The 24,741-nt window shown below is 55.4% G+C and overlaps 1 protein-coding gene across 1 annotated transcript in view; it reads left to right on the top strand.

Annotated features, from left to right (window-relative positions):
- Positions 1–2,205: 2,205 nt before the first annotated feature.
- NTN1 (netrin 1) overlaps positions 2,206–24,741 on the top strand; it is a 125,413-nt gene continuing 102,877 nt past the window's right edge. The window contains exon 1 of the mRNA XM_068913204.1: positions 2,206–3,267. Coding sequence (XP_068769305.1) covers positions 2,244–3,267 — 1,024 coding nt within the window. The 5' untranslated portion in view covers positions 2,206–2,243. The remainder of the gene's footprint in view (positions 3,268–24,741) is intronic.

Below are 24,741 nucleotides of genomic sequence, written 5' to 3'. Positions count from 1 at the left end.
GAGTTAACAAATCCCGGCAGCCGCGGGGTTGCCGGTGGGGAGCTGGGGGGAGAGATGGGGGCAGGGAGGCTGCGGAGCCCCCGCTGCCCTGCAGGGAAGGCGGTTGCATTGCCAAAGACGCCCCGCTGGGCTAGCAGGCCCGGGAGCAGATTAATCAGGCACTAATTCAATTTACAACAACCACTTTTATTCAGCTCGGTGGCAAGGAATTCAAAAGGGGGAGAGGGGCAGGCGGAGGGGAGGGGGCGGGAGGCCGGCGCGGTGTTCGCCCCTGCCCGGGCAGCCCCGTCCCCTCGGGCCTGCCGGCCGCCCCACCGGGGGTCGCCGAGGAGGGGGCCGCGCCGCCGTGCCAGGCCCGGCCGCTTGAGTGACAACATATGGGCAGCCCTCCGAGAAAGGGCACCTCCGTTGGAAAAATAAAAGTGCCCTTTTAATCAAGGGCGAGCGGGCAAGGCGGGGGGAGAGCAGGGAGCCCGAGAGAAGAGAAGCCCCCTCTGCTCCCTCCCGCTCCATCTCGCCGCGATGCTCCGCCGCTCCCCGAACGCCGGCCCCGCTCCGGTCCCCGTCGAGGCAGCGGGCGGCCGGGTGTCGCCGGCGGCTCGGGGAGCGGAGCGGGGGGGATCCCCGAGGGAAGCCGGAGACGAGCCAGAGCCGGCCGGGCCGAAAGCGAAGCTGAGCCGAAGGGAGGTGGCCGTCGGCGAGAGGCCTGCCCTGCCCGGGGGGTCCCTTCTGCACCGGGCGCAGCCGTGGTGCCCCCGGGAAGGGCAGCGGGGGGCCGGGAGACCCCTGGGGCACGGCCCCGGGGTGCGGGGAAGTGCCGCCTGTTAACCCCTTCCGCCCCATCGCAGACGGCAGCGCTGACAAGGTGCAACGCGAGGGAGAGCGGAGAGAGGGGCCGTGCAGCCCGTGTGCTCTGGCAGAGCCCCCGCCGAGGGGGGCCCGGTGACCGGCTCGTTGCGCCGGGAAAATACCCCTCGGCGGAGATCACCCCCGCTCCCCGGCTCTGAAATCCTCCGGGGCGGGGGGGCTCTCCGAGCCTTTTTGTTCCCGTGTCATGCCCAAACACGCGGAACTTCCCCGCGTGAAAGTGTCCCAGCAGTGGGGTTTCATTCCCACGCGAGAAGGCCCCGGCGAGACCCGAGGGGCCGGGAGCCCCCTCGGACCCGAGCCGTGCACGGAGCGCCGTCCCCGGCTCCGGACACTGCCCTTGGCGGTGGCTCCGTCCCACATTGCCACCCCGGGTCCCGGCCGGAATCTCTCCCTGCGACCTTGCGCAGCGCTGGCGAGCAGATGCCTCCGCGCTGCGGGGTCAGGGCCCGATCTGGTACGGGCACAGGCAGAGAAGGAGAGGCCAGCGGAGCCCAGCCCAGGGCCATCTGGAAAGGGTCCCGATCCTGTCCCCCTCGGCGTCCCAACAGGTATCCAGGAACCCTGAGGGGCTCCGCACCGCCAGTTCCCGTCTCCCCTTCCCAAGCCCCCCGAGCATCTCCGGTGCTGGAGCACAGACAGTCCTGGCTTGCCCCAGCCTGCCGTCGGGGCAGAGCAGCCAGGACAAACCCCCGGGGCGGGGAGACTCACCATGAGGCGTGGGGGGGGGGGCGTCGGGGTGCGGGAGAAGGAGGGCCCTTCCCCGCCTCGTTGGGGATGCTCGGCTCGGGAGCCCCGCAATGCCGCTGGCACCCATCACCGCGGTGTCGGAGAGGGTCCACCCCCGGCTAGGTTCCGTGTCCGCTCCCATCCCCCCGCCCCCCCCCCCCGACGCCTGTGCGTGTCTCTGGCTGAGCCGCCAGTGGATGTCGTTGTTCTGTTCCTTGAGCGCAATGTCACTCCTTTAGCATGACCTCAAACGCGGCGGGGGCTGGGACCGCCAGTCATTCTCCGTGCGAGAGCCGGGGCGGGAGGCAGGCGGGACCCAGCCCCGCCGCCAGCGGCACTTTTGTGGTGCTGTCGCCGTTGCGATCTCCCTTTCTCCGCGGGGCTGGCTCCGGGGCGGGGAATGCTCCGGGCTCCGTGAGCCGCGCATCGCGTCCTGCCGCCGCCGCCCCGGCACCGTCCGCCAAGTTGCCCCGCGGAGCGGCGCGGTAGAGGCCGGCGCGGCCCCCGCGGGCCCCCGCGCCGCGGGCAGTGCCCGGGGCTCCGCGCTGCCCTCCCGCCGCCGCAGCCGCGGAGCGCTCGGCGGGCACTTTCCGCCCCGCTCACCGCCCGCCCCTCTCTGTGTTGTCGCGCAGGTCGGCGGCCGCAGGATGCCGCGGAGGGGCGCGGAGGCGCCGCTCGCCCTGCTGCTGGCGGCGGCGTGGCTGGCGCAGCCGCTGCGCGGCGGCTACCACGGCATGAGCATGTTCGCCGTGCAGACGGCGCAGCCCGACCCCTGCTACGACGAGCACGGGCTGCCCCGCCGCTGCATCCCCGACTTCGTCAACTCGGCCTTCGGCAAGGAGGTGAAGGTGTCGAGCACCTGCGGGAAGCCGCCGTCGCGGTACTGCGTGGTCACGGAGAAGGGCGAGGAGCAGGTCCGCTCCTGCCACCTCTGCAACGCCTCCGACCCCAAGCGCGCCCACCCGCCCTCCTTCCTCACCGACCTCAACAACCCGCACAACCTGACGTGCTGGCAGTCCGACAGCTACGTGCAGTACCCGCACAATGTCACCCTCACCCTGTCCCTCGGCAAGAAGTTCGAGGTGACCTACGTGAGCCTGCAGTTCTGCTCGCCGCGCCCCGAGTCCATGGCCATCTACAAGTCCATGGACTACGGGAAGACCTGGGTGCCCTTCCAGTTCTACTCCACGCAGTGCCGCAAGATGTACAACAAGCCCAGCCGCGCCACCATCACCAAGCAGAACGAGCAGGAGGCCATCTGCACCGACTCGCACACCGACATGCGGCCCCTCTCCGGCGGCCTCATCGCCTTCAGCACCCTGGACGGCCGCCCCACGGCCCACGACTTCGACAACTCGCCCGTGCTGCAGGACTGGGTCACGGCCACCGATATCAAGGTGACCTTCAGCCGCCTCCACACCTTCGGCGACGAGAACGAGGACGACTCCGAGCTGGCCCGCGACTCCTACTTCTACGCCGTGTCCGACCTGCAGGTCGGCGGCCGCTGCAAGTGCAACGGCCATGCGTCGCGCTGCGTCCGCGACCGCGACGACAACCTGGTGTGCGACTGCAAGCACAACACGGCCGGCCCCGAGTGCGACCGCTGCAAGCCCTTCCACTACGACCGGCCCTGGCAGAGGGCAACGGCCCGGGAGGCCAACGAGTGTGTGGGTGAGTCCCCGCTCCGGGGGAGCGCTCGGTGCAGGCACCGCTGGGGGCGCGGACGTGGGGCAGGGGCACCCAGGCACACGGGGGTGCAGGGCAGGGCGAGGGCACTGAGGTGCTCAGAAGTACGGAGTAAGGGAGGGGACCCCAAAGGACCCAGAAGCGCACGGCAGGGGATGTTAAAGAATACGGAGCTCAGGGCGGGGGGGGGGGCATCCAGGGACACGGACGCTGAGGTACCCAGAAGTGTACGGCAAGGGAGGGGACACCAAGAGACCCAGAAGCACAGAGCAGGGAGTATCAAAGGACTGGGAAGCGCAGAGTAAGGGACATCAAGTCACCTAGGAGTGCAAGGCAGGGGACATCGAGGCACCCAAGAGTGCACTGGTGAGGACACCAAGGGACCCTGAGGTGCAGCAGGGGACACTGAAGGGCAAGGCAGGGGACATCGAAGCACAGGAGCTCAGGGCAGGGGCCATCGGGGGACTCGGAAAGTTAGGGTAGCGGACACCGAGGCGCAGGAGTTCAGGGCAGGGGATGCTGAGAGATCCGAAAGCATAAGACAGAGGACGCCGAAGGACCCAGGAGTGCAAGGCAGGGAATACCGAGGGACTCGGGCGTACAGGGCAGGAGACACCGACGCAGTCGGGAGCGCAGAGTCGAGGACACCAAGGGACATCAGAGTGCAGAGCAGGGGATACCGAGGGACCGGGGGGCGCAGGGTCGACCACATCGAGGGGCTCTGGAGCGCGGAGCAGACAACACGGAGCAACTCGAAAGCGCAGGGCAGGGGACACCAAGGGACGCCGAAGTGCAGGGAGACACCGAGAGACTTGCGAGCTCAGGACAGGGAAGGGGGGCACCAAAGGGGCCGGGAAGGCAGATTTGTGCGAAGACGCCCAAACGCCTAGACAAGCGCTGAAGACCCCTGGCTCGCTGGGAAGGGTGTCCCTGTCCGGCTGGGAGAGCGGGAGGGTCCCAGGAACGCATCGAAGCGGGGGGTCCTGTCCGGAGAGCCCGCAGGAGCCCTGCTCCCTTCCCCAGGACACCGGCACGGCAGCAAAGCCCTCCAGTTCACACTCCGGGATCAGTGTAGTTGGACGGGTGGGCAGGCTGTGATCCGTCTTGGAGGGAGAAAGCCGCCGACCGCTGGGGAGGGCGGAGGGCGGGATGCTCAGCAAAGCTTGCGGTTCGTGTCGCTGGACGTGCAGCGCCTTTGGAGCCGCGGGCGCCCGGCAGCGGCGGTGCCCCCGCCCGCGACGCCGCGCGTCCCGGGGCTGCGCAGCGCCGGGGCGCCGGGGCGGTTGCGCTCCTGCGGCAGCACGGCCGAGCCAGGCGGGCTGCGGGGTGGCGGCACTTGAACGAGCCCCAAGGCCAAATGAGAAACAGCAGCGCGCTCCGGGGACGAGCCGGTTCGCTGCGTCTCGGGAGAAAAAGCCGCGCCATCCTGGCGGTAAAGGAGCCCCGATCTGTTCCCCACGGGGAGACGGCGCAGCCCTCGCCTCCGTCCGGAGTGGCGGAGGAGTTTGGGTACAGCCGTCCCCCGCATCTCCGCACATCCTGCCGATGGGTCCCCGCAGCCTTCGCCCCCTCCGTCCCCTGCTCCCTCGGACCCCTTAGCTCGGCCGGTCTTCTCCTCGCCACGGTTTGTGTTTGACCCGTCCTAGCCGCCGCCTCCTCGCCCGCGGCTCGGGGTCAGCTGTCCCTGGGGGATTCGGCTGCCTTCTCCGGGCTCGGCCAGGAGCGCCTCGCCGCGCCGGGACTCCCCCAGCCCCGGCGGCGGCGGCCGGAGCGCCTCCTCCGGCATCCCTCTCGCACCCGCAGCCGTCTTGTTTACACGGAAAGCACGGCCCCGTCTTCCAAAACATTTGAAACTCCGCCGATTGGAAAAACTTCGCCGAGCAGTCGGGTTCGGGGTTGGGCTTTTTTTTTCCTTACTTTTCAATTTTTTTTCCCCAAATCACAATCAGATGTGTCCCTTGTAGAGAGCGCAATTTCTTCCTCTGCTCCTTAACATCGAGGCGAAGCCAAGCTTGGCAGCGGCCAGGACTTATCTGGCTCGGGGTTCCCCGGGGTCCGGTCCTGAAGCCCAGTGGCCCCGGGGCATCCGCGGGCGGCGGCGGATGGGAGCCCTGGCGGGACTGCGGTCTCCCCACCCGGCGGGGAAAGGTGCTGGTGCCTGACCCCGCCGAGGGGATGCTCTACCCCGCGGCGGGGCCGGAGGGCACGGCGGGCCGGTCCGGGAGCCTGCGCTGCCCGCCGGGCTGCGGCTTGGCGCCGCTTGCGCCGCGCTCACGTCGGGGCGGAGCGGGAGCTGCCCCGGGGCGGCAGGCAGCGGGGGGTTAAGCGGCGAGGAAATGCCATTTCCCAGGGCCCGGGGTGAAAGCGGTAAGTGCCGCTCGGATGTGTAAACAGCGCCGAGCCGTGATTTATCTCCGCTGCCCGACAGCGGCTGGAGCGGAGCCACCGCGGGGCTTCCCACTAAAGCCGCGGGGCCGAGCCGCCCGCCCCAGCGGGGAGAGCCGGGCCCCCGCGCTGCCGGACCCTGCCCGGGGCCCTTCTCCCTGCTCCTCCGCCCTTCCGGGAGCCGCCGCTTAGCAAATGCTTTCTTTTTGCCCGGGGATTCAGCGCTTTGAAGCGTGCAGACACGTCAAAAGTCGCCGGCTTTGCTTTTCTTCCGTCAGCTGCGGGGTCCCTCTGCCCAGCACAGCCTGCCTCCTGGAGAAGGGACTCCACAGCTGGGCCAGCGAACCGGGATATTTCCCCTACAGCCAAGCTCTGCCCGCGGCACCCCGGTGCATGCCCGGCCCTACGCTGTCACCGGTAGCTGGGTCCAGAAGTCCCGTTTCACTGGCAGGGACAGGTTCCCACCAAGCAATACCGTGCAATCACCATAAAAAAAATAAAAAAAGTAATTCAGTGCGATGTCGGGATGCCCACTGCTGTACCCTTGGTCTCACTGAGAGTTGCAGGGCTCTTAAATGCTCCTGAAAATGCTTCTGTTCAGTTATTTCACTGGCCTTGTGGCACTTAATATCTTTCTCACTTCCAATTTACTTCCAGTGAAAAGGAAACATGTTCCCAGTGTCCAGTAAAGTGCAGGACTTTATGCCAGGCTTTTCATTTTGGACCATGCACAAATGGTTCTTCTAGCCATGCCAAATTTTTGCAGCAGCAATCGCTGAAAGTTCTTTTTCTTCTCATTAGGATTTATTGGGAAGTGAAAACTTTGCAGGGGTAAAGTTGCTATAGAATAACTGTCTTGGGTCCATTGTCACCGCAGAATCCCTAGGTCCAAACCTATCATTCTGCAGTACAACCTCAGCTGAACAACTGCGTTGCCCTGCCAAGCCCACGCTGCCCAGAATAAAGATCACAATAACCCCATTCAGTTCCCACCCACTTGCTCGTGACCATCAGCCCACCCTAGTTTCTTTCCTAAGTCCAGAGAAAAGTCAGGCTTTGCGGCCGTCCGAAGGCCACAGACATGGCCTTTGACAGGCAGAGACTCGGGACAAGCAGTGAAAAAAACCCATGGCTGTTAATGGTGATGTTGTGGCTGCGCTCTGAAATGGTCTTCAACTAATTGAGAAAGTGAAGCCAAAGGAGGCAAGACCCTTCTTAGCAGCAGTGGTGAAGGTGCAGGTGAATTAGCCAAATTAGCTGAATTTGCCGCAGCGAGTGGTGTGAGAATCGGACAAGATTTTTTTTCACTGAACTTGTTTCTTTTTTTTCCTTTTTTTTTTAAATGGAAAATTGGGTTTTCAACCAGAGAGAAAAATGACAGAATGTGTCTGCTTTGCTTGAAAATTTGGGTGTTTTCTTTGGTAAGTCCATTCCCACTGCCAAACTGAATCTTTGTTCCTATTCATGCTTATTTGGGGCTGAAAAAAGAAACGCATTGGAGTTTTTGACAAAAAAGTCAAAATTTCCCACGGGAAGGTTTTTTTCCAGCCAGATCTAATTTTTATTTATCACTTCTTGATGCCTGCAAAAGCCTGGGCACTGTACATGGAAAGGACTGGGCCTGGCACAAGGGGATGTTCTCCAGGGACCTGATCCTTCAAAAGGATCCCGGCCAGCAGAGCTTTTCACTGATACAGATTCCCATCAACTTTACCTGGCAAATAACTTATCCACGTAGGGTTTGGGCTTACAGTCTGGCTTGGCAGAGTGCCTGGGAGCTAACATGCTCCAGGGAGGACACAGCTTGGAGACAAGCTGTTGCAATCACTCAGTTTAGTCAGCCGGGCTGGGAGGTCTGTTCTCCAGCCTCCCTCTCTCCAGCACCAATGCTGTGCACCATTGGGTCTGTGCTGTTCAGATCAATGTCAGCCCAGCCCAAGCTCCTTGTTTCCAACCCAGCTTGTCCTGATGAAGCTTCTAGCTCATCCTTTGAGAGGAGGCTGCTGTGGAAAAAGGCCCCAGCTAGAACGTCTTTGGAGCCCTGCCACCAGTGAGCTTGTGCGGACACATGAAAATGCAGCCAGGGACCTAGGCTTTGAGCATATTTAGCATCATCAGTAAATTACAATCAACACTGTTCCACAACTTTTCGTGAGCCACGATGTTATTTTGAGTGCTGGAAATGATCAGAGACAGGAACTGCTGTGAAACACTTTTGAAAGCTCCCTTTAGGTTGCATAAAATGCCTTTGCATTTGCCTTGGCCAGAGAAAGTGCTACTAGATAAACATGTGCTGCCGTATGCTGACAGGCGCTTTGAGAATGACCTCCAGACTCTGTTCCCATTGCCGACTCTGGTGCTTTTGCATTGCTTTCCCTTGCAGGGACGGGAGAGGTACCCAGCACCTGCACATTTCTCTGACGTCAATGGTGCTTGCAGGTGCTGCGCGCCTCTCGGATTTTGGCCCTATATTATGCCTAGAGAGTGTTTAACAATAACAAGTGCAACTGCAGTGAGAAAAAGGAAACATATTGTATTTTCAGATATGGGATTTGGCACAAGAGACGCGTGAAGCCTGGTGTTAGACAGACTCTGCTCTGCGGTGTGTGCTGCAGTAGGGTTCCCAGGCTTGGATAAATCTGATGTCAGAGCAATTTGCTAGCAATTCTCTCCCCCAGCTAAAAAGAAACTTCATCTCAGAGGCTGAAGGGACCAGTAACTACTGCAGAACAGACTGCCAAATATTTCCAATGAAAAACTTCCTCCCAGACAAACCTGGGGCTGGACCTTTATTGTCTCAGTGGCAGTTCAGGGAGATATTTGCAGGGCAATGCTAACTAAAACAGCTGTTGGGCTCCCCTCCATCCTCGTTGCAATCAAGGAAATCAAATCCTTCCATGAACTCGGCATGCTAGCCCCGTCTGTGCTGCAGCAGAGTGCTCTTTTCGCTCTGGTCCTGCAGAGGGATCTAGGGACTGTAGGATTTTCTCTCTGGGAATGCCTGATGCCCCTTATTAAACCTTAGGAATCTTGCTTCTTTTGCCCACTTTAATCTTCCCACTTAAAATATCTGCCTGGTTCTCCTCCTGTGTGTAAACTTTCTCCGTTGGGTCAGCCCAGTGGGGTGCTGGATAGTTGTGTGAGACTTTCTTATTTTTCCTTCTGGCCTCCAAATGGGGCGAGGAGTCATGCTAGTGGTGACCGATGGCCTCCGGCCCATCAGAGCGTTCCTGTGGCCGTCACTTGGCTGAGAGAGGAATCACCATCACTTGCATATCAGGGGTTGAGGCAGCCCCGGGGTGAGGGGTAGCAGAGTGTGCAGGTTGACAGCTCCTTCTGCACTGCATGCTGGGCACCACACAGCTCCCCAGGGTGACTGAGACAGTGAAAGCGACGGGCCCTCAAACTCTCCTCGGTCCATCTGTGGCTGAATTGCAAAGAGAGATCCCTGCACCCTCTTGCCTCTCAGCTTTGCAAGTCTCACAGACATGATCATTCATCCACTTGCTCACCTAAGCACATGGTTCTTGTGATCACAGGGAAAATCTAAGGTGTTGCAGATACCCTTATGGGACAGCACAGAAAGATGTACCTGAGACAGGGGAATGGGCAGTCAAGCATTAAAATAGCTTCCCACTACAGAGAGCAGCTCGACCGTGGAATGATCTGCCCAGGGTGAAGTTCTCTCAAGCGACTGCAGAACATCTGATTGGTGTTGGTTTGGTGAGAACTGGAGGATGGTGAGCCTGAATGAATCAGTGCAGTTCCTCGAGCCTCCTGAGGGTGACAACAGTTCACGGGAGCTGAGGCCCATCAGGCAGGACTGAGCTGGTGGGAGATGTCCTTTCTGGATCTCAGGCTGAGAAAGTAGAACTGGAGAGATCCACAGAGGATCCAGGAAGGGTTTCTCCTTCACTGAGGGATATCAGAGCATTAAAGTATGCAGAGATAGGCAGCTACCCATAAATCACAGCAGGCAGAGACTGAAGAGTGGCATTTCCCTTTCTTTTGTGTTGTTTTCTCCTCTCCTGTGGCAGTGCAGGGCTTTGTGAATGGACCGTCTCTGAGGAGAGCAGAGGGAGAGAGGGGCTCTACCTCCAACAGAGCAGAAAGTGGAGGGAGGTAGGGCCACCAGAGCTGACAGGCAATTATTTGGGCAGGAGCACCTCCATTGTGCCCATTTCCCCTTTGGTTCCTGGCACCATGGAGGGACAAGAGTTGGAGAGAGCAGTTAAGTGGCCATGTAAAACTCTTTGTGAGGAGGAAAGTGCCTATGCGGCCCCTGCATTCACCCCCCTGCATTCACCCCCCCCCCCGCATTCACCCCCCCTCCCCTGCATTCACCCTGCCTGAAATCCAGCCTCTTCTTGCCACCCATGCCTCAGTTTCCCCATTTACTGAGCCCAAAGTGGTTGTGCAAAATACCTTAGAGTTTGCAGAAGAAAGGTGTGAAGCTGTAGCACAGCATTCTTGTGTCTAGGGAAACTAGATTCTGTGAAATACCACGACTGGGGCAGCTTCACCAGTAATGTGGCACAAGCCAACAGTAGAGCAAATCCTTTGGCGGGCTGGACCTCTCGTATGCCAGCTGCCATCCCTGGAGCCCCAGGGCCTTTGCACCTTCCATAATCAGGCCCCGGCTCCTGGTTCAGCTCCCGGCGGGTGGTTCTGCATCAAGAATTGCACTAGATATGGGTAACATTGTATTGCTGAGCAGATGGGTGCTGTAGCCATAGAAATATGGGCCCGTAAGCTGCTGAGACTCCCATTGTAGCCTCCCAAGTGGGCCTTGCATGGGCAGAGCTTTCTCACAGCCTTTTATTCTCAGGAAGCTTAAAGTTAAACTGATTTCCAACAGAAAGGTTTTTACACCAACAAACAAACAAACAAAAAAGCGCAGTAAAGGCTAAAACAAAACCACGCTTGGCACTCTGGGTTGGACACTTGCCTTCCCTTGAGCTTGTCCACAGCTAATCTCTGCCCTCCGCTTTCTGGGCCAAAGCATGTCATCCTTATTCAGACTATGCTGTCCTTGCTTCAGTAAACTCCCTGTGACTGACGAGGGGGATGTCCTGCCTCTCTGAGGACGGAGCGAAAAGCATGTGAGGGCTCTTGAACCTCCACTGCCTGCAAGGATCCTGCTTCTAAAAACACTCCTGGGGCTTAGGCCTTCCTATGTGGCCTGTTAAGTGGGGGCACTTCAGAAGTGTGAGCCCTTCCTTATACGCTGAATATATCTCCTCTTTTGTCCTCGGGGCTAGGGGACAGATCTTCTGGCTTTGGGAGTCTGCTGCCCTCTTTGGCCCTAGGTCTCTCCTGCTCCTTTCTGGGATACCCTGCAGTTTGGTACATTCTTTTAAAGGCACTTATGGTTATTATGGAGCTATCTGGACATGTGCAAGTGGAGTGGTTTTCCTTGGCATCTTTTGGAGGAGGTCTATTTTGTGGCTGCTCTGAGGTGTTTCTTCCCCAGAAAGTTTTCCCTTGGGTAACATGCAGGATGAAGGAAATCTTGGGTCAGGACCACTAAAACCTAGTTGGTTACCTTTATAGTACGGCAGAGACGGCACAGATCATTTAGACCTGTGCGGCAGTCAAACTGCAGGAATAAATCCAAAACAGCCCCAAACCCACCAAATACAACATGCAGCCGTTCCTAGAAAGCACTGCCATCGCTGCCCCTGGCCTGTAGCAAAGGACTCCTGCTATCACCAGCCCTCACCCCTACGGACCCAAGCCCTCAACACACAGGGGGACTTCACTCTCCCCCAGGTTTGATCCAACCTGCATCACTTTTTTGAGGCACATTCGTGATTGTATCAAGCAGGATCTCCTTTCTTTCTCAGGCAGCAGCTGGGGCGGGAGCAGATTTGCCCCCGCGATCAGTCCATGCAGATGGCTTAGCTCCGGGGAGAGGGCTCAGCAGTGACGGATCACTGTCTGGATGAGGTGCCTCCAGAGTCTGGGACAAAAACAGCACCCCCCTGCCCGCCCCCTCCCCCAGGCAGCAGTCAGCCTGCTGCTCACAGGGTCCTGCAGGCTGCACTGGGTGTTTGCAAGGAGCAATGCCACCAAGAACGCCCCGAAGCAGAGCCTGGTTCTGCTCCTAGGGACGTTGCAGTGCCGCATGTCTCCTCGGGGATTACACAGATGTGGCCAAGGGAGGGCGAAATGCCTTAGGGCCGGATTCGCATCACACGCGAGGTGCGAGGAGCAGCCAGGGCCACCCAGAGATCCCAGCAGTCACATTTGCTTAGTCCCCAGGGTGTCCGGAGCAGTGGCTGCCGTTTGGCCTTTGCTCCTGCAATCAGAGGGTGACATTTCCTCTCCGTGACCTGACCTCCCCTCTCCGAGCGCTGCTGCTCCCCGGGCAGCATGGCAGGAGCCGGGGGAGGCAGCTGTGGGATGCGGGTTTGCCATTTGCACAGGCTGCAGCGCTCAGCCTGGCTGCTGGAGCCTAGTGTCACGAGTTTAACAGGTCTCAGCCCAAGTATAAACCTAAGTGCCATCAGTGCATCTTGTAAAGAAATGGGGCCAGATCATCAGCTGAGGCAAGTTGGGCTTGGTCCGGTGGCCGTGTTTTACCCTAGCTAACTACACACCGTGGCTGTGATGTTGCTGCCTGGTTGAAGTGACAGACAGGCTTTTAAAAAGATATCTGTATAATAGCTTTCATTTATAGGGGGATTAGGATGCCCAGGGGACTGATAACAAGACAGGGAGGCTTTTGCTACTCTGAGTCAGTGCAGCTGGGAGGCTACGAGAAACGACAGCTAGAGCTGAAGTGAACAGAGCTGGTGGGCTCGACCCATTTTGGACTACCCCAGCCAAGAGCTGCATGTTCATCAGCAGCAATTAGTGATACGAAGAGGCTGGGCCACACGTCAGATCAGGCTCCGGCATTTCCCGGGAGTACAGGCTGTGCGGAGCTGGGAGTTTGAGTTAGGCTTGGCGGAAGGCAGAGGATGAGCAGGGAGGAGGATAAAATCTTGTCTTCGTGGGGGTAGATCTAAAGAAATATTGAATCTGAGCCGAAACAAAGTGATTACCTACGCAGGCTGGGGTCAGGGGATGGAGCAGGCGCGTGGCTCAGCTGGGACCCTGATTGATGGTTGCATTTATTTAGAACAGCATTGGTTTTAGTGGAGACCAGAGTTTAAAAACTGGTGGAGTGATATGGAGAGCCTGCTTTGGCCCAGGGCCTCAGCAGAGAGGGTGCTGAGTGCCAGGAGGGTCTCAGATAGGAAAGGAAGTCCAGGTGCATCGGAGGCACTGTCTGAGAAAGCAGAAAATCACTGCTCTTCACAAGACCCCCATTCTGCACAAAGTAACCTTCCCTCTTCCCCGAGAGCCACATCGCCAGGGAATCCGGCAGACAAAGAAAGCAACAGATACAAAACAGCTCGGGCTAATGTCCCCCACACAGCTTTGAAACTAGGGAGGGTGCAGGCAGGCTTTTTACTTTCAGACATTTTCAAAGCATCTTGTAAATGAAGGGAAGGTTAAACATTTTATCTATTTCTCCCTCCTTGATACAGAGTTGGAGGCTGACAAGAAAAAAAAAAAACTCTTTCACTCTTTCCTTGAAGCACAGAGTCTTCTTAAAGTACTTCATGGAGGGTACGGGCTGGAAGGGACCTCTTCATCTGCTTGTTCACCTTTGTCACCCGGGTCATGGTATCCGGGATCCCCCGAAAGGGATGTCCCAGGAGAGGGATGTACCCTCATACACTCTCCTCGAGGGCCCCAGCTGCCTTATCGCCCCCCTATGGGGAGAGGAGACCTGTGTGCCCACACCCAGCGCTTCTTGGCCCGCTCACTCGCCAGCCCACAGTTTCACCTGGAAAAGGGGGTAAAGACGATCTGGAGGCAGGAGTGGCCGGGCACTGAAGCAGATCGTGAGCAGCTGGGGTATGTGTGCTCTGTTTTAAGGCAAATTCATGCTTTTAGATCTGCTGTTGGGGAAGGATGGGATGGGAAACTCTGCAGATGAGCGCATGCACTGATTCGCCGATGGTGGGTGATGGAGAGGGAAGAGCGTTGCTCAGCTTTTCACGGCTTTGGGGAGTGCGGGGATTTCATTCGCACTGTCCCAGGTGGGAATTGAAGAGAGAGTAGAAGCACATGAGGCGAGTTGCTGGTTCAGCACTTCCCCCTTTGCACAGCTCGCTGGCCAGGCTGCATGCCAGGGTCTGGGAGCTCCCAGCTTTTGCGAAGCAAAGCCAGCTGTTCTGTCCCTGATCACTGTCTTTACACACATCTTTGTACTCCAGGTTCACAAATTTAGATGGAAAGATGGATGAGGAATCTATATCATCTTCCCCGTGGTATTTCTAAACCATCCATCACCCTGATCCCTACCAGGCTGCATTCTGCAGCACTGTGTGAATCATTGTGATCTGTGCTTCATTTTTTACCATTTATGACTATTTTTTCATTGCAGCTCCATGGGGTGAATTAATGTCCTCTAATGTTATCCACCTGGATATTTAGTGTCCAGTCTAAGGCAGTCAGTGAGGTTCAGACCATAGTGGATTTAGAGATAGAGGACGAAGTGTCCTATTAGAAAAAAGAGATTTTTTTTTTTTTTACATCCACCCGGGATTGCCAGGGACACAGCAGCCCAGTGCAGTATCTGGATTTGCTCTCACAGCTTCAGAAACGCCAGACAGCCTTTTCTGCAGGACCTAGCATGTGATTTTAGGACCTAGCTGTTTAGGAGATGCTTTGAGACGGGCTGAGCCATGTGTGCAGCGAGGTGGGAACAGGTAGGAAGAGGCCGGGCAGGCAGGTGAGACATGAACCTTGGTGTTAATTTGCAGGGCAGATCCACAGGTGTCTGCTTTCTCTGAGTAATCCATCCAGCCTCAAGCTCTGAAGGACAGAGGGTCCTCACGACCTTGTGTCCCCTCTGCCAGCCTTGAACAGGTACCTTGGAGCCCATCACATACCACTTGACGTTAGACACCCTCATTTAACATCTGAATCCCACTCCTGGGTCTTGGCCTCCTCTTCTTGCTGCAAGCTCATTTCAAACCTTCACGATTCAGTCAGCTATGCCCAGGTCCATGCCTCAGCCAAGACTCTGCCATGCTCAGACCTTCCTAAGGCCACCTTGGACATCTCAGGAGAGCTCACGTAGACCTTTGAGCTGGGTCTGGTCCCATTCGTGCAACGTGCACGCATTTTCCAGTGGTGCCTGGGTCGCTCTTCCCTGGGCATGTTCCTCTGAGCCTGGCTAGCCAGCGGCAGGATGCTTGGGAAGGGGGTGCGTGTAGGGTTTGGAAGACTTATCCTTCCCACACTTTGCCTTGCATGCCTTAAGGCAAGCAAAAGCAGCCAGGATCCCACCAGGCTCCCATCACAACCCTCCTCCTTCCTTAGACCCTCACTACCCCATCTAGGGAAGCCCCATCTCTGCCTCTCTGCCTGGGCCACTGGCCGCAGCAGCATATATCAGCCCACAATCAGACTGAGCCTGTCTTAAAAGCAAATTCAGTCCTGGTGGATTTGACAGAGGCATGAGGACACTGTAAAAGGAGCATCAGTGAGGGAAACGGAGGAATGAAGGTAAAAAAAAAGGGAAGAGTTACAGATGGGAGAAAAAGGGGCTGGTTTTAAAAATCAACCGTTGTGGCGCGCAAGAACTGAGCTGAAATGAACAGATTAGCCCTTGGAGCATCCTCCTTTGACCTGACCAAACACAACTGCTCTATCTGACGTTGCTGGCAAGAGTCTATAGTTTTCCTGCATGATCTGATAAGCGACGCAGAACCAGCCAGGCAGCCGTCGTGAATTTTGCCTTGCTCTTGTGTTGCAGGCTGTCCCGAGCTGAGCTGTTTACCCTGTCTTTCGCCCGCCCTTTTGCAATAGGGAGTCAGTTCTGGTTAATGTTCGAGATTGTAACGTGATTACCAAAAGTCTCATGAAATTAAATCACTTTGCTTCAAAGTGAACAGGGAGGGGGAGCGTCTCTCTGGCAGCAGGGATGGCCGAGCGGATATTGAAAGCAGACTGGTAGCCAGTATTGCATTGCACACAATTGAGCTCTGACAGTGTGAAGGCAAATACAAACAGCAGCTTGTGTTTGCACACAAAGGCTCTGTGCACCAGTATCCCCAGCCCTGTACTTTACACCCTCAGTTCTTGGGCAGAAAGTCCTGGGAGGGTAGGAGGGAGGGAAACTCCACTGAATATTTAGAAATGAATTGAACTGTGCAAACATGCCATTGGGAAGCTCTCAGTGTAACGCTTTGGATCAGCTACCCGCCGGGGCTGGAACACAACTGCTGGACTTGAAAAGGCGACTTTCACGCTGAAGCAAAACCGGACAAAAGAAGATAAATGAAACGGGCTCCCGGCGGGGTTTGGTTTGTTTGTTTTTGTAACTCGGCTAATATTCCCGCATTGTTCAGCCCAGTGGCCCAGTGTCTGTCCTTCACATGCTGCTCGTAAATCGGAGCTAACCAGGCAGCAGGCGATGCTGAGCCGGGAGAGGATGAGCCCCTCCGGCTCGGGACCCCGGGGGAGTACGATGTTGGCTTCATGGTGCTGGGGAGTTTGATGCTGGGCTCTGTGCCCGCAGGGTCGCGGTCACACTGCAGCATGTAGGGAAGGTCTGAACCGCAGCAGGGATGCACAGCCCTGCTAATTCACAGGCGAGCCTGTGCCTAGATTTAGCCTGTGGTGTTTTTGGGAAAGGCGCACGTCTGAGCTAGCGGGGGGAGAGTGAAAGGGGTCTGTGGAGCAACCTGACTTTGCCATCGATTTGTTCTGCTGCTGAGTGCTGGCACTTCCAAATGATTTTGATGGAGCCAGGGGTCCTGGCAGCAAATGCCCTGTCGAGATGCCCACGTGAGGACCTCAGAGCCAAACTGCAGGTACCCAGCGGTGACAGGTCGACCATCTCCGTCCCATGCTCCAGTGTGCTCAATGGCAAAAAGCAGTAATGTGCTGATGCCCAGGACCACGGTGTGCCGGGGCCTCGGCTGACGGACACGTCTCTGACGGGGGTTCAGAGATGGCCCTGAGCTAGGTGGGATGCTGCTCTCGGGGATGGACTGTGCCTGCGGGATCAGCGCATTGCTGGACCCCAAAACCAGCCCTGCTGGGCAAAGCCGAGTGAATACAGATACTCAACATTCATTTGATTTTAAGGCAAAAATATCACCAAATACAAGCCTTTCAAAAATTCATTTACCCCTGGGATTTTAGCCAAAGGGAAAGCCAGGTCTAATGCCTTCCAGGTCTCTCCAGCTAGCACTGAGGAAGTAACATGCTTAATAATCTGCTATATAATATTTTTGATCAAATCAAACAGCATGAGTAGGAATGCCTTTAAAATATTAAACAGCATTTAATATTCTCCATAGCATTTACTTTTCACAAGTCTTTGAGAAAACAAGTATTTACAAGAATGTAACTAGAGAATTTGGCAAACTAATTTATCCAGAAATCCAGCCCCCAAAATGAGCTATTTGTTACTCTCCACTTTACAAAGTTTCACTCAATCAAAAAAAAAAAAAAAACCCAAAACAATGACAAAACCCCAGACAGCATACCACGTGTTTGGGATGACCAAAGAATTCCCCTGATTTGGGTGACCAATGAATGTCCCAAGTAATGAAAAGCGGACAATTTGTCGGCAGGCCATGCACTTGAAAACGAATGATCCAAATTATTCAGCAAGTCTCCCTGGATAGTGAATCCATTGAAAGGGAATCGAGACAGAGTCATAAATTATTCATTACCCAAAAGGGAATGAAATGCATATAATCATAACAATAACAACAACAATAACAATACTAATAAAAGTAACAACAGAATTTAGCCAGCTCTGCTCAGAGAACTGGGGAGGCATGAAGACGCACAGACCTTTATTTGCCTTTACTCCAGCGCCACTTTACAGCTCTCGCACAGTGTAAAGGGATGTAAAGTGGGTATACATTCGGGATAAATACGTTCATGGCCAAGCATCTGACTAGCTCACATTGATCATGGGTGATATAGTTTGTACTCTGGTCCTTGGCAGTAAGGAGGTCCATAAACTCATATGCACTGCTACTTGCTTAATACAATGAATTTCACAGAGTCCTGGGCTACTTGCAAGGATTCTGTGGATGTGGCTATGAAGGAGGCATGTACTGTGCCACAGCCTGCCGGTGTATGAAGAAGTGCCTGCACTGTCTCTGCAAATAGGTGTCCATGAACTGAAAAAGAAGTGGAAACTGCTGGCCTAATACATATAGCCAGGATTCGACTCTTCCCGGCTTGAATGGGGCCTTGATTACAGAGTCATTTGGGATCCATTGAGGCAGTGAAGAGAGCTAAAGCGAGGCCGTGGCACTTGTCACACAGCCCGCGAGTTTCCTGCTGCCACTGGCACACACGGTTTTGGCTGGGAAAACTCAGTAGCAGATATGCCGTGTACGTGAATTCGCTGCACACTGTATCTATCTCCATCATTTTGCTGGTCTTTGGACCCGAGGTTTCCATTAGGCACATGTTATTTGGGGTCCCCTTCCACCCTCTGAGGGATTTTCTCCAAGGGGAGCGCCCTGCTGGGCGATGGCTGGGCAATATTGAAGATTCAGAAACATTTACATGCTTGCACCGTGTTGTAAAGTGCCCGTCTACAACTCTGGCATGCAAATGAATTCCTGTTTGCGGCGAAGGGGCTCAGACGTGGCATTCAGCCATCTCCGAATGGTTTCCCACCGGTTGCCCCATGTTCGCGAGGGGGGTTCGGGAGGGCTGGGGGGGGGTCTCTTTGCCGCCCTTCAGCTTCCTCGGAGGTTTGCCTACCTGCTCCTCACCAGCAGGGAGAGAAGTTTCGCGCTGTTTCTTACCCAGGAGCTGCGTGCAGAAGGGGTGGCGTTTTTAAGGCAAGGAAGCACAGTATGTTGGGCCTGGGGGGAGCGAAGCTCTCAGCCCCTCGTAGCTCCCATCGGCTTCAGGTGGTCAGCACCGCTGGAGAAGAGGGTGAGCTGATTGAGCAACAAAGCAGGGATAGTTCAGCATGACGGAGCCGGCCTGCGGGGGCTGTTTTGGGGTGGGGGGGTTGGAGACCGGCATGCCTAAATACAAAGTCGTGGCGTCTGGGCTAAGTGCTGAAATGTGTTTCTGTGCTGCAGGGATAGCATTTAGCTGCTGCTAGCCAGCAGGTCCCAAAGGCTGGGCAGCACGCACCAGGTTGGAAACAGGTTTGCAGTCGCATTAATGACAGAAAATGCTGCCTGGGCCCAATAAGTCTTGGTACAGGCCACCTCTGAGCGTGCAGAGGCTGCACATGTCGCTCAGATCTGCAACTCGCTCAGCTCCGAGGAGCAGAACAGCCTGGCGTCCGTGACTGCAAAGAAACCTCCCACCCTCACAGCGCCCAAATGGCAGAAAAGAACATCATCCCCAAAATGCATATTTGCTCACAAAAATAACCTGGACATCACGAGCTGCAAGGGCTCTGCCCTGCTCAAGCAGGGGAATTAGTGCAAGAACAGAGTGAGATGCGGAGGGAGGTCTGCGGATGAGCTGGGGGCTGGAAGGAGGCTGGCCGGGGCGCACACCCGCGGTGCCTGGCGGCAACGAGAGCTCGGGTTTCGTATCTTTGTGCGGTTTTTGGCTTCCGCGGGTAGGAAAGCCAAGACCGTAGAGTCTCTGCTGACGGGCAGCCGTAATGCAAAAATGAAAATAAAGGGTTCCTGCTGGCATTTTTGTTGGAAGTCAAATGTGTATTAAGTGGAGCACGGTTTTCATTACCAGTTACATTTTGGTGCAATAAATCATGAACTAGAAAACACACTTTTGGCCTAGATTCTGCCCTCAGTTATGAGTGGCAGTAACCAGAGGCAAAATCCAGCTTCAGCTTCAGCATTGCAGCCCATATGTTCACCTTTTGGAATTGATTTCTTCTGGTAATTTCTGCGTAATTATACAGCATTGAAGGCAGATTATATGCTTCCTCTCACGGGCAATTAATATTGCTGATCTAGTGCCAAGGGGGCACTTTGCACTGTGCAAACCTATAAAGAGAGCCCGGGTCAGCCTGCAATCCCTCCTGCACAGGTGACAGTCCTGACCACGTTGCCTTCAGCGAGGGAAGCTCTGCGTTTACCCCACCCCAAGTCCACAGATCAAATGGAGCCCACCAACTAGTAATTTAGTGCACAGCAAGCACGTGCTGTTCAGCCTTATAGAGAGCACTGAGTGTTTGTGCGAGCTCCAGCTGCTGCTAAAATATTTGGGAGGTCATTTCTGCCGCACAGGCTGGAAGAACCGGTGATTGCAACAGATGCTCTCTGACGACTGCGGCCTCGTAGATGCATGGACCAGCGCATCTCCAGAGTGCAATAGTCCCATTTGTATCTGGTGGCACAGATTTGTTTTTCTGCCATTAGTGATATATTCTTCCATCAGTGAACTGGCTGTGCAAACTCTCCAAGTGCTTCAAAGAGCACCCCTGCTTCTGCACATGCTTGAGAAAGGGGGAGTTGAGAGTAGTAAAAGAAACTTCTCATGTCAGGTTATGGTGTCTGCAAAATCAGCCCTGTTAGAAGGTGGCTGCCCATTTTAAAAAGTAATTTAAATGGAAAACGGTGGCATCTCCCCCTCCCCCCCCACCACTACCTCTATAAAATAACTTGGTTTAACTGGATGGAAAGAACACAGCAACAGCATTGAATTTGCTTTAATCAGGATTACCCGTGGCTCAGATGTCTGCTCCGCAGCTTGGATCTGTTTCTTTATTTCTGCACGCAAAATGTTTCAGTTCAAATGGGAGGGAGCGAGAAAGCAAGCAGGAGGGAGAAATGATTTCTGGTTTCACCACTGACTTCCATGGGCTTTGGATTAAGCCCCGTTCTCCCTCTGTGCAATTTGTTTTCCTTGTCTGGGTTTCGGCAGAAAGTTGGGCTTGGCTGCACAAAGGCTTTGCACACATGGATGAGTTTGCTCCTGTTCTGCAGGGTAAAAATAACATGAACCCAAACGGCACAGTCTATGAAAGTCACCGCAGGCCAGATAGGGTCAGGAAGGTGCTGCCTTCAGGAGTTTGGCTGCTCCGACTCACAGACTGCCGGGTGCAGCAGGATGGCTCCTCCAAAGGGAGCCCGTGGCATCACTCGCGGTCACTGGGCTCAAGGGCCTGATCCTCTGTCACAATTCACCTCCGAGGTTGGTGCCTAGGACCAGCTGTGCTTCCTGGGCTTGTGCCCAGGTGTAGTCCCCCAGCTCTGAGATTCACTGTTAATGGGGAAACGGATAGCAGAAATGTGGAAGAAGAGAGGGAAATTTTGCCATGTCTCCAGTGCATCCAGAGAACAGCAGGTCTGAGGATTAGATTCCCTTGGACAGGAGATTACAGCCTCGTTGTGTGCACTTTTCCATCTCTGCGGGAAGTATTTCATATAAGCGTTTGAGCTCAGCACGAATGCTCACACTCAGTCCCAGCTGGAGAGGTTTCTGCAGCAAAATGCTAACCAAGCCACCAGTCATTGTTAGGTTTCAGAGTGAACACTCCTTTGTGACGACAGCTGCAGCTTGTCCCTGCTAGCTCTTGTGTCTGATTCACTTTCCCTCCCAGCCTTTTTCCTGGCTATAAGGGAACAACTCGTGCTCTGCACCCGGTCTCATAGCCCATGGCAAAGTGAGTGTAAACCACTCACCAAACGCAATTGTTCTACGCCGTGTAGTGGTCACGTGATGGGGCAAATCCTACACCCACTTCCAGGGCGTGATTTGAAGGGTGATAGAGATGTTCCTTGCAGGGTCTTTCAAATTAATGAGATCTTCATTTTCCCAGTCCCAGACACAGGCTACGCCAGGTTCCTCCAAGCTCTCTGCTTCTCAGTCACCCCTAGAGAAGAGCAGGGCCAGCCTGGTGCTACTGTTAGTGGCTCTCGCTGCTGGTGGTGACAGCATCGCCCCTTCCCATACAGATTTCTGTGACCTCTCTGCCCAGCTCCCAGAGTCATGGGCTCACATCCCTTTTCCTCTTAGTTCCTACCTGTCACAGTGGCAGAGAGGAGCCTGGAAAAGCAGGTGCAGAACAGCACATGGGGCAACTAAGGACTAAGGGCAAAATGGTCTCCTGCCAAGGAAAACCAGTTGATTTTACCCTGAGCCTATGGCTTTGCAGGCGATGGAAGCCTGGGGGTGGTCTAGGGCCGTGCAGCCCGGTGATGAAGCTGTAAGTGGGTCCGTCTGCTTTCGGGGACCACGGGACAATCTGACACCACTACAGATCAAACAGGCTTCCAGGCTTCCCAGTCTGAGATGTTCTCCTGAGAGTTTAATTTTTGGGAAGCTTTAACATCACCAGCTTACCAAGCGCTGAAAGAAAGGTCAGCTAATCCTTTACAATGTCTGAATGAATTCAGGCCCAGAAGTGAGATTACTAAAAGGGGGCCGGGAGGCTGGGAGAGCTGCATGGATACAGGGACCCTTCCCATAGTCAGGCCTTACTTTCTAAAGAAATGGAGCTTTTATTTCAGTTTTTTTCTCCTGGATGGAGGGAAGGGGGATGGGGAGAAGTGGCCAAGGCACCCAGCTCCCCTCCCTCAGCAGCAACAGCCCTGGATTTGCAAACACCAGCTGAAATCAGCGGAGGGGAGCCCTGACAGCCCTGCGGTCACAGGATGGCCAGCAAGGGTGGCTCTGGCGCCCCATGAAGACCAAGGAGCACCCACAGGGTCCCCCGGGCCCGGGCCTCCGCACCGGACACTGCTCTGGGTCTTCCTTCGGGTCTCAGCCCAAGCATTGAGGAAGAAAACCCAAAAAGGCAGAATCCCCCGATCCCTTCTGGTTGAATCAGTGACTCTGGAGGACCCAGGGTCCCTGAGTTGCCTGGGTGTCACGCACCTAAGTGTGCTTGTGCATGGGGTGAGGCTAGCTGAAGCCATATATTTAAGGTAGCATGACCCTTTCTGTGTCCATGCCATGGACAAGCAATGTTTCAGGTCCCCTTTGCGAGGACACGCTGAGAGGCCATTAGCCACCCAGGGGACTGAGAGGATTGAGCTGAGCCAGGCAAGATGGGCGCCAGGCCGTGACCTCCATGCAGCACCCCTTCGGCCCGCAGCAGGGCTCAGGAGCAGGCACCACGCCAGTGGGGAAGCCGGGCATGGGGAGGGCCGGGTACAGCGGGATCAGAGCAGCCAGCTCCATTTGGGCTGCGCCCCCAGTCCTTTGTGAACCCCAGGGTGATGACATGACAAGACCACTAAGGACTTGCTTTTCTTCTGCAAATCAACTGTCCTCCTCAATGCTGGAAAAGCGGAGCTCATTGAATGTGGGAGAGCAGCAGACCCCCAGGGTGTGGATGCACTATGGATGAGCCATGGTAACCTGGCTACAAGTGTGACAACGCAGACACCCAGACCTCGAGTGTTTCTGCCAGGCTCCCGAGTCTCCCCAGATTGGGTATTCAGACCACAGGATTTTCTCTATTGATCTTGAAACAGTGTTCTGCATGGGAGAATTTTCTTTCTTTCTCTCTTGGTAACTGCAGAATCAAGGGTTTGCAGTTGGAAACTCGCTGCCCCAAAGGCAAGCGAGTAATTCAGCTGGGAGCCACTTGCCCAATGGCAAGCCCTAATTCTCAAGGCCCAGGGGCCAGCTAAGAGAAAATGGAGAGGATGCTTTTTCAGCTGCTTCGTGATAGCTCCAGGAGGTTCAGATACCCCCGTTGACACGAGCAGAGCACCTGTCATTACGGCGTTTGGAGCATCAAGGTCCAACCCTGGTTCGGCAGGGAAACGAGTGGCAGAGAAGAGCTGTGAGCCCTTCCTGGCTCGCTGGGGATGTCTCTGAAGGAAAATGCCTGTTCAGTCAATGGAGGTCTGCAGGAACAGCCCTTGAGATCAGACCTTCTCTACGAGCTGTGCTTTTTACAGCCATCCTGTAAGAGCCTGTAGCACTGGTTAAAACACTGTCCTACTGTGTGAGCTCAGCAGTACTGTGTGGCCTGCACAGGTAACAGAAGAGCTGGGATAAAGAGTGCTTGGACTCCATATGAAGGCTTGCAAACACCGTGGAAAGCTTTGCACATCTCATTTACTCCAGGAGAAAATGGCCTTGGGAACCAGGCAGCTCGGCCCCACACAGCGCCTGCAGAGACATCTAACATAAAACTGCCTCACTCCTTGCAGATTCCCCATGCAGTGAATAAGCTCATCCTGCTGCTGAGGAAGAAGGATCTGTATGCTTAGATGATCCTGCACTGGTATGACTCCAACTCCCGATTTACAGCAATGAAGGGGAGACAAGACTCATCCTCACTGCTTCTCTGCTGGGTGGCATTACCATGGAGTTTCAGGTGCACAGCATTTTGGGGGATTCACATTTAGCTCAATGGGATCTCACACAGGATAGCTCTAAAGAAGGCCAGAACATGTGGCAAGGAGAGCAATACAACCTTCCAGCAGCCAAAGCCTGCCACAAAAACTCATCCTCAGGGCTCCTGATCCATTGCTAATATCCTGTTACCTGTCAGACTTGTGGGATAAAACATTCTGATGAGCCCAGGGACCACATTTTTAAAGGATATTTATGTTCTAAAGTGTGTAGTTAAAACTACTGGTGCTTTCAGATGCAAGACAGCAACTGATGCCCACCGACTCCCTCAGAGCACATGGCTTTTCACGGAGGCTGGATGGCTAAGAAACATTTGCAAAGTTGTGCAGGAGCCCAGATTCATGGATTTCAGGTATCTCTGAGAAATCCTATCCACATCTTATGTGCCTAAATAGGTATAAACATTGAACCACAGGCACCTAAGGGAAATGCATAGTGAGTTCCCTATCCCAAGAGAAGAGGGCAAGACATAAGGAGATGACTGCCAAGGGAAAAGTAGAAGAGGACATCTCTGTCTTTGGTAGGATCAGAGGGTCTCAGCCTCTGTCCATGCCTGTGGTGAGCATCCCCTCCTGTCCAAACCCGTGACCTCATCTCAGCCTCCCCAGCCAAGCCTGTACACAGTTACTGCATCCTCTGCAAACGTTGCCCCCAGCTATTCAACCGCTCTCCGGATCATTAAACATATTGAGCAACGCCAGTCCTGTGACTGGTTAATTAGTAAAG

The sequence above is a fragment of the Struthio camelus genome, chromosome 19, assembly GCF_040807025.1.
Source record: "Struthio camelus isolate bStrCam1 chromosome 19, bStrCam1.hap1, whole genome shotgun sequence".
NCBI classification, from domain to species: domain Eukaryota; kingdom Metazoa; phylum Chordata; class Aves; order Struthioniformes; family Struthionidae; genus Struthio; species Struthio camelus.
This window is presented reverse-complemented; position numbering and strand designations above follow the sequence as displayed.